The following is a 9,817-nucleotide window of genomic DNA, read 5'->3' as shown; positions in this document are numbered from 1 at the left end:
GTGTGTTTGTGGTTATTTGAACAAACACTTAATGAGGAACATGTTGCAGGTTTTGAAAACTAGAGTCACAGATTGAACTTGAACAGAATTTACTAACTGATCACATTTCCACAACCAGTGAAGACTGATGAATCTGTGGAATTTAAAGTTCAAACTAACAACGAGCTGTAAACTAAAGGGCGTGACCCCTGACCCCCCCGGTGTCTGGGGCCTTTACGCCGTCGTGCACTCTGGAAAGATTTGAAGACAAACTAAAGGTTTTGTCATATGAGCTGGAATTTACTAATCACTGCTTCTCTCAGAACAATCTAGACAAAATGATATGCTCAGTTTTTTCTGATGTTTACGTCTTGCTAGTCTGGGTCTCTGGTGCCCCCTGCAGGTGTCCTCCAGTAAAACCAGCCGCACACAGGTAAGAGGATATTAACTTCACGACTCAAACACTTGATTAATGTCCTGATGTAAGAAACCGTGAGAGTTACTCATAGATTAGATGTATTCACGACTTGTGATTCATTACTAAGATTATGATTAAATGATTTGAATCTGGTCAGAGATATGACTGTTTCCATAGTTACAAGGAAAAGTCTCCCACTTGGTCTTTGGTGAATTCATTGTGCTTCTTTTCATTTATGTTTGTTTATGTAAATTCAGTGTTTCATGGTCACATTGTGCTGTGGTCGGTCTCTGGTGTCTCACCAGTGCAGCTGTTTCCCTCGTTCACTTCATGCTTCACCATGAATAGTGCAACACAATTGCTGTTACTATGGTTCCAGTACAAATACTGTAGGATATTGATTTGTCTCATCTGTCGACCTGACAACAATCTGCAGGAACCCTGTTAAAACATCACAATAGGCACTATCATCTCAGACTGGACCGGACTGGCACTCGACCCCCCCCCTCACACGGACTCACATGATCTCAGCTGCAGCCCGGCCGGAGAGCTGTGGTGGTGGAGCCCTGAAGCCAGAACACAGCACTGAGTAAGGCCAGTAACAGTTATAGGCATGTTGAACTAGAGTGGACCCAACTACCACCATCGATCTGAGAAGCAGCGGACGACTCGGGGAACGACTGTGACCTGTGAACCTGTGGGGGGGGGGCAGTGCCGTGCTAACCTGTGGAGCCGGCGCTCCGACAGAATCTGAATGAGTCGTGATCAAACGTGTGGAACCGACGTGAGAATGACGCTAAGTTTCCTGCACAACCTCTTTAATGAGGACGCGTGTTAGCATCAATGAACCAGCCAATAGCAACGTGAGCATTCCGCTAGGTTTTCTGGGAACTGAAGCGATCGGGCCTTTTTCCTCTAGAACTTATATTTCGTCACAGGAGCGTAATCAATCTTTAAGCTTTTCAAACACAACACATCAAGTTTTGTTTGGAGCCCGTTGTGTGTCTGTGTGAGGTCGAACCTCAGACACTCAGGGACGGGGGGGGGGGGGGGACTGGCGAGCCGATAGAAACTGCAGTGGGGACAATTGACCGCTCACAAACATGGACCGAAGCAGAGAGTGTTTTGAGGAATGTTATGATAGTTTAGCTGTATTTGTATTTTTTTGTTTTACTGGAGGGGGCGGGGGGGGGGGGGGGGGGGTTGGCAGAGGGGGGGCCACGGACGATCAGCAGCACTTCTGAGGCAGCTGGGCCGGCTTGTCGGTCAGTCTGGTGGTCTTGGCGCCGGCGGCCGTTGGCACCTCGACGTCCACGCGCTCCGACATCTTCACGCAGATGATGTCCACCAGGCGCTCGAACACCTGCCGCACGTTGATGTTCTCCTTCGCACTCGCCTCGAAGTACTCGAAGCCTGCGGGAGCAAACAGGAAGTCAGGGTTAGTTCTCAAACTAACTTTTCTGAGTCGATCATTATTCACTTGTGGGTCAAGCTTATGATGAGAGGGAAAGGTTTTGATTGGCTCCGATCGGCAGTGACAGACACGTGACCCCTGGGTGAACATGCTGCTTTGGAGAGAGCTCTTCTGCTGCCAACGGGAAGTCCAACCTGTTCTTAACAGGTTGACTTCTGGTGTAAAACAGAGATCGTGTTTTGTAACTAGTTTATTTACATTTCTTTGACTTAAAGGGAAATTGAAGTAGTTTTCTTTAGCAGAGCTTATGGATCAGATCCATTCAACTGGACGAGGCTTTAAAAGACGAGCGCTGGGTGTGGTGTCACCAGGGTGTGGTTGCTGTCTTCAGGGTTTTCTTCCCACTTCACAAATATCTAAATCCCTGAAGGACTTCTAGCAGATCCCGACTCCAGCTCCCTCGCTGTGAGCAGCCGGAGGCGTGGACGTCTCTCTGGTGAGGAAACAGCTCCCAGCAGCTGAAACCAGTTTGTAATTCAAACGGTCTCCTTGGCCCTGGGACACAGGAACCTGTATGAGTTGTCTCGTGGTATTTCTCTGTGCACACATGCTGAGGTGACCTCCTTCTCTCCTGGAGTCGCACTGGTTCAGAATCCAGTTGAATATCCCACAGCTCTCTCTGGAAGCCTGACTCCTGACTGGTTGTGAGTGGAACACGTGGTTCTTCTCTCACGAGGCTCGTTAACTATCAACAACACAGAGGAACAGCTTCACATGTTCAACACCAAGTGGAACCTTTCAACTTTTTAACTTCTCACCTGTAAACTTCCTAGAGACAGAAAGCGAGGGCTATGTAAACAAGAAACCCACATACACATAATATTACACATTTTTCTATTTAAAAAAAGTATTATGTATGTATAATATATATAATATAATATGAGATAACAAGCTTTAGAAGGAAAAGTTTAGTTATAACAATATATGAAACAATAATATCTATTTATATAATAAACCGGGGCGGTGTGGCTTAGGGGTAGAGTGGTCGTCCTCCAACAATAAGGTTGCCGGTTCAATCCTCACTCTTCCCCATCTGCATGCCGAAGTGTCCTTGGGCAAGATACTGAACCCCTAAATGGCCCCTCATAGATGTTGATGCACTAATTGGAAGTCGCTTTGGATAAAAGCGTCTATAATGTGATGTATTGTAACTTAATTCTAAGATGGTCAGAATATGCAACATAATAAGTATTAATATAATAACACGATAATAAGCATAAATTAGTAATTAATAAAACTATGTCTACAGTAACTGAGGTTACATTATGTCCTTTTAGAGGTTGTTGTTTATGGAAACCAGAGTTTGGAGGTTTGATGTAGTATTTCTGGTTCTGACATGAGTATTGAAGTCTTTAGAAAATAAAGAGTACTTCTGATTTATCAGAAACACAAGATGAAATAAAATTTATCTCTGATATTCATTAAACTACAAAGTGAATATGTTCCGCGGCCTCAGCTCACGGGTCAGAGTTCTGTCAGAACCACGAGCTGATGAGTTCTCTGCTCTATTCGCTCGGCTCCTGAAATCCAGAGCAGCGAGTTGCTCCTCACCCAGCTGCTCGGAGAGATGTCTTCCTTTCTCCGGGGGCACGACCCGCTCCTCGTCCATGTCACACTTGTTGCCCACCATGATCACCTGGGCGTTATCCCAGGAGTACGTCTTAATCTGAGTGGCCCTGGAGACACACACACACAAACACACACACACACACACACACACACACACACACAGCAACATTAATCATCAGATTTAGCTGACGTGAGTTTCCCGTCTTTATTTGAATATGAGCTCTCGTCCAATCACACACCAGTCCTGGACGGCGTTGAAGGAATCCTCGTTGGTGATGTCATACATGAGGATGAAGCCCATGGCGCCGCGGTAGTAGGCCGTGGTGATGGTGCGGTATCGCTCCTGGCCGGCCGTGTCCTGGAGACAGAAACTTATATTTAGACATTAGAACTCCAAGCTGATTGGTCCAGGTTCCAGATCACGCCTCCTGCAGTCATCGATCCTTTGATTGATGTTAACGTGTTGAACACGTGTTTCATTCTGAACCCAACAACTTCAACATATCACGCTTGTGACACGGAGGCCCCTCCATGGATTCGGACCCCCCCCCCCCCCCCACACACACACCACAGACAGGACAGCCTGTAGATACATGATAACACAAGTTTCAAACACCTTCCACAGGGCTGTTGAATTGTGTGTCTACACTTCCCATTATTATTATTTATTTATTTGATTAGGACAGTGCACATTAATCAATATGTCAGCCAGAGCATCAATATAAATATGCCGGAGTTAGCTTAATTGCTAATTTTCATCCGTTGTCCTAAGGCAAGTCAAGAACATAAAAACAACATATCAGTATACAAAATAGATTAAAAAAACACTTTTACACACAAAATAGGTCCCCATATCAAGAGTCCATGTTAAAAAATTAGAATGACCAAAGGTTACCTATGAGAGCAGGTCTGGCTTGCTACTAACCACTGTTTAAGGTTTTTTCTAAAGGTGGTGTAAGTGGCCCATCAGTTAGTTGTGTCTACATCACAGCTGAAACCGGAAGCACAACCTGGACAGATCATCACAATCATTGGGCTTCGTCCTCTGGGGACCAAGGACATCTACAGTATCTGTCAGGACAGACGTGTCCCCCCTCTGGACACTGTGGTCTGTTGACAGTGAGTGAGGATCAGCCCTTAGACCGACGTGCTAAGCTACGCTAATAATGCAGCGTTCACACTGTTTGATTTGATCTACACCAGCTCAGGTTGAAACCATGTGACCACTCTGAAAACAAAGAGCACAGCTGGTCAGATGATTTATGTTAAAAACATTAATGTATAAAGCAAAACTAGAAAAAAACCATTAAAGCTCATAACTCCACCAAGAGTGAAAAAGAATCTTATCTTATCTAATGAGATATAAAAATAAAAATTAACAAACCTGGATCCCTTGTCCCTGCTTTGCTGTGGAGAAGCGTTATTACTGAAAGGACACGGGTTCGATTCCTGTCACTCTTTGACTGGAGGAGCTATCAGTGTTAGCATAGCCAAGATGGAGGCTGTGCAATTCAGCTCGTTCATTTATTTGTGTCATTGTTGATGTGTGTGTGTCTGTTTGTACTCATCACTGTGCTTTCAATTTGAATCAATCGGCTCTGATCACCTTGAACACACACACACACACACACACAAACACACACACACACAGACACACACACAGACACACACAGTACTGTCTTCATTGGCAATTAAAGAGACCTCTTGGGGCGAAGAGGTTGAGACCAGGCGGGGGACAGAGAAGCCTGGAGGGGGAGGGTGTGTGTGTGTGTGTGTGTGTGTGTGTGAGTGTGTGTGTGTGCGTGTGTGTGTGTGTGTGTGTCAGCGAGAGACTGAGTGAGCGTGGAGAGCAGCTGCCATGGAAACACCATCACACTGATGATGAAGTCTTTTCTTCCTCAGCAGCTCGTTGTTGATCGAGAGCAGAACATCATGTGACCCTGCTTCGCTCTCATGTCTTCTACTGTGGTACACTATAATATACTGTAACACAATGTATCACATAGCAACACAACATAATATCCATCCTCACCCAGATCTGCAGCTTGATCCTCTTGTCGTTGCGATACACCGTCTTCACCTTGAAGTCGATTCCCACGGTGCTGACGAAGGAGTTGCTGAAGGAGTCGTCGGCGTAGCGGAACAGGAAGGACGTCTTCCCCACGCTGCTGTTGCCGATGATCAGCAGCTTGAACATGTAGTCAAAGTTCTGGTCGGAGCCGTCCCGCTGGCCGAAACGCTGGTCTGCCTTCGCCATCTGAGGGAAACACGGTGAGTCATGTGATCATCCGTCTAAACCAGTTTCCTCTCACTGTCGACACATCTCGGCCATCTTGTGCTGATGACGTCATCATGACGTTCAAACCCAGCTGATCGGAAACACGTGAACAAACATCGGTGAGATAACAACGACCGGAAATGTCAGTAACATGTTTGAGAAACATTTATTTTAAGTCTACGTAGATTTTTTTGTTTGGTCCAACTGCTAACATGGAGGAGGTGCAGCCAGCCACCAGGGGGCGGTCATGTTGTCCATCTCTATTTACAGTTGAGGCGGATACGTTCATTTTTAAAAGCTCCACCTCACTCTCAGTTACTACAGGTTTTCCATATTGGACAGATGCAAGTGTTGACCTGATGGGGGCGCTAGATGTAGAGTCCAAGGATCTTCAGAGCTATCCCAGTTCTTCCTAAAGGGGAACGTGAAGGTCTGAACCAGCTCCTCTGATGAACGCTGCAGGTTTCATGAACCTCTCTGCCCTGGGTTCTGTCTCTCAGGTCAGCCTGGGCACCTGATTGGTGGAGCTCGACAAGAGGCTGAAAACGATTCCTCCTCCTCGACTGCACGATTTGAAAAGACGAGGCTGATGCTCGGGGACAGTTTCAGTGAGAAGATCAACAGGGAACTTCCTCTTTGGGTGAACTCTCCCTTTGAGATCCAGGTCAGCCGTCACCTCGGGGTGTCGATGTCTTCACGGAGGATTTAGGTTGAAAGAGTAAACAGATCGTGTGGGTGAAAAGCAGCGTGGTTCACCTCCACACTGACCTCAGACCAGCTCTTTGCTGCTCAGCCTCAACATATCAACGAGTCTGACCCCAGCTCACTTCAACACGGAAAGCTTAGTGAAACTAAATGTTGTATCAGTGTCATAAACAAAATGCACGTAAAAGCATGACTCTATTTCTATGTGGGTTTTTAATTGAAGCATTTACCAGTTGAAGGAAGCTGCACCAATCTGCTCCTCCTCGCTGGTGACATTTCAGTTTCCCCTGGACGAGCTGCAGTCAGGTATGATTCAGCAGAAGCAGCTGACGGAGCCACATCCAGCCCAACACAGAAAACCACCATCACATCACACTTCACCCGTCCAGTCAAACGAGGCCAGAGAACCGGAGCGTGACCTTGCCGACAGGTGGAGGTCACTGGGTGGGGTCACTGGGTGGGGTCACTGGGTGGGGTCAGTGGATGAGTCAGAGCTGAGGAGCCTGCTGGGTTCTAGCGTGGACGGCCGTGTCAGGCTCATCCACTCGGTCGGGGACCGGGCGAGGAACAATAAATCTGAATTATGATTCAAGCTGAGGAGACGTTGACGTGTGGAGTCGTGTGCACTGTTATCCACGGACTCATTGTGACACCATCAGGTGGAGAATCACTGAGGATCTCTTCAGAACAGTCTGTTGATGCAGTCAGACAGAAAACGATGTGCTGCAGATCTGTCGCCTCAGTGCTGCTGCTTCCCATTCAGGACCTGTCATGTTATCTATTGTTTATGAGACAGAGGAGCCGAGGCCCCGAGCACACATCTCAGCCTCGGCTTGAATCCTTCAACACAATCACACAACTGTCAAAATGGAGAACACAGAGGAACGTCAGCTCGTCCACTCAGATCCTCCGATTCTTGAGTGTGAAGACCCAGTGGAGAATGTTCCAGCCTCACATGAACCCACAGAAAAGATCACAGACTCGTTTTCAACCTGCTAGTTTTGGACCTGTCTGGGTAATCTGGTCTCAGTTGATCCCTCAAACTAATAACTCATTGTCCTGGACCTCGACAGACAGACTGATCCAGGAGCAGCATCCAGCAGCTAAAGAGCCTGAAGACACCAGGCAGACAAACCAGAGGCAGCTACAATCCAACTGGGACAAACCACAGCAGCTGCAGGGATGTGAAAAGTCAAACCAGATTAGGCCCAGATTAGGTCCAGATTAGGTCCAGACTCACGCACCGTGTGGAATGATGGCTTGTTCCTGGTCGTCACCACACCACCACCTGTCAGCCAAGGGGCCACTTGGGCCACACCTCTGACCTTTCTGAAGCCTCTGCAGAGTTCAACAGCCACTGAAGTTCAGTACAGTTCAGTACAGTTTTTTATTCTGAGAGACTCTTTCTTTGTTGTTCTCCACCATGTCTGAGGGAAGTGTTGCTGTTCAACCATGTTTCTATCTGTACGTTAGCTGCTAGCTTAGCCGCTGCAGCTCTCAGACGGTAACGTTGGTATTAGCGTCCGTGTTCCCGTTGCCTGGCAGCAGTGTTATGGTTTAACCATGAGAACCAATCACCTTCTGGACCCCCCCTCCCACATGGTCACCAGCAGCTCCATCACAGAGCCGCTAGCAGGGCCCCACAATCAAATCAGCTTTTATAATAGATCCTAACGAGCATCATCTCCAGATGATCCACAACACGCAGCTCTAACTCTGTGATAGAACAGGAACATGGACACATGACATGAGAGGATCATATCCAATATGAATAAAAAGCAGCTCATTAAACTCAGATACAGAACTCCCTGAGAGCCAGACACACAACATCCTAACACAATGATCACACCACAGCCTCACACTGTGAATAAAGACGTGAACAAGATATTAGTGAACACACAGGACCAGTGTCACATGACAGCTGAGTGCAAAGACACTGACATGCAACTGTTCGAACTCAGTGATTATATGATATTTATTATGGCTCATTACATTTCATCAGGGCTCCCTGTGGAGCACACACACATTCCAGAGGAACCACAGCAGCTGAGCCCTGAGGAGGCTCGGCTGCACGTTCTCATGACGCTGATCAACGCTCTCCTTACAGTCATACACACATTTATATTAATGTTTCTATAGAGTTTCAGGCAGGTGATGATGTGTGACGAATCACTGGGATGTGATGGATTCATGTGATGACGGTGCTCAGTGTCTTACCTCTGCTGGATCTGAAGCTCTCTCTCTCTCTCTCTCTCTCTCTCTCTCTCTCTCTCTCTCTCTCTCTCTCTCTCCGGATGGACACAGCTCGGTCTCGTCGCTTCCAGCAGATTTGATCCTAATGATGATAATAAAACAAATGTATTCCCAGCATCGATCTTCTCCACTGACCGGTTCGGCTGTTGGCGCAGAGTGGATTGAGGTGAAGCGGCTGGAGACGTCTCAGCTCCGACGCACGCAGCCTCTTCACGCAGCTTCACGCAGATTCACGCAGATTCACGCACACACCCTGCGAGGTGGAGGAATGAGGAGAACACGTCTGCGAAGCGTCAGCTCCTCCTGCTCCTAAAATAACATAACACACAGCCGCGTCCCTGTGAATGAGCTGCTCCTCCGCCCGGTCACACACAGACACACTAACACAGAGACACACACATCTGCTCACACACTAACACAGAGACACACACACAGAGACACACAGAGACACACACATCTGCTCACACACTAACACAGAGACACACACATCTGCTCACACACTAATACAGAGACACACACACAGAGACACACAGAGACACACACATCTGCTCCCTATGACTCACAACTGAGGAGGTGAAGCGAATGATTAGTTCAGAGAGAGAGACATCATCATCATGCTGCAACACACAGACACACACTAGCACACACAGACACACAGTGACACACATATTCACATGAACAAACACACACATGTTATCTAGTAAACATAGAAAAGACTTGTATAAAGACTAGAAGAATTGTATAAAGTAATCTATTACAGATTAGATTACTTTCGCAGTTATCAAAATGTTCAGAAACAGTATTTTACTCTTTACAATTTAAAATAGGTTTTATTTTTGCATCATTTCCCATTATCTCCCATTGGAGATATGATTTTCTAAATTCGGGCCACAATTTACAAAATGGTCTAAAAATCAGTGACTCTCAGTTTACAGTAGGGGACAGTGTTGAGTTATGACCACACCCACCTACAGCGTTGTATACAATGATTATAAAGACTCACATCGAAGCATCCAAAGAATTTAAAATGTATAACTCACTTCAGAGATGAACCTCTGGCTGCTCCTCCTCACTGTGACCAGGAGAGGGAGCTGTAGCTTCACGTGTGAGTAAACATAACATGACAGAAACATTATTTGTA

At 46.7% G+C, this 9,817-nt stretch overlaps 1 protein-coding gene across 1 annotated transcript; it reads right to left on the bottom strand.

Moving 5' to 3' along the window:
* Positions 1 to 1,625: 1,625 nt before the first annotated feature.
* On the bottom strand, positions 1,626 to 5,715 carry rab3b (RAB3B, member RAS oncogene family). Its single transcript, XM_053430796.1, has 4 exons — positions 5,473 to 5,715; positions 3,680 to 3,798; positions 3,423 to 3,547; positions 1,626 to 1,810 (listed from the first exon to the last, which is right to left on the bottom strand). Exons 1-4 carry the CDS (start codon positions 5,695 to 5,697, stop codon positions 1,626 to 1,628), a joined length of 654 nt encoding a protein of 217 aa, XP_053286771.1. The 5' UTR covers positions 5,698 to 5,715.
* Between the last annotated feature and the right edge of the window lie 4,102 nt (positions 5,716 to 9,817).

Source organism: Pleuronectes platessa, chromosome 9 (genome assembly GCF_947347685.1).
Source record: "Pleuronectes platessa chromosome 9, fPlePla1.1, whole genome shotgun sequence".
Classification (NCBI taxonomy): Eukaryota; Metazoa; Chordata; class Actinopteri; order Pleuronectiformes; family Pleuronectidae; genus Pleuronectes; species Pleuronectes platessa.
Note: the sequence above shows the minus strand (reverse complement) of the source record. Positions and strands in the feature narration are given on the sequence as shown.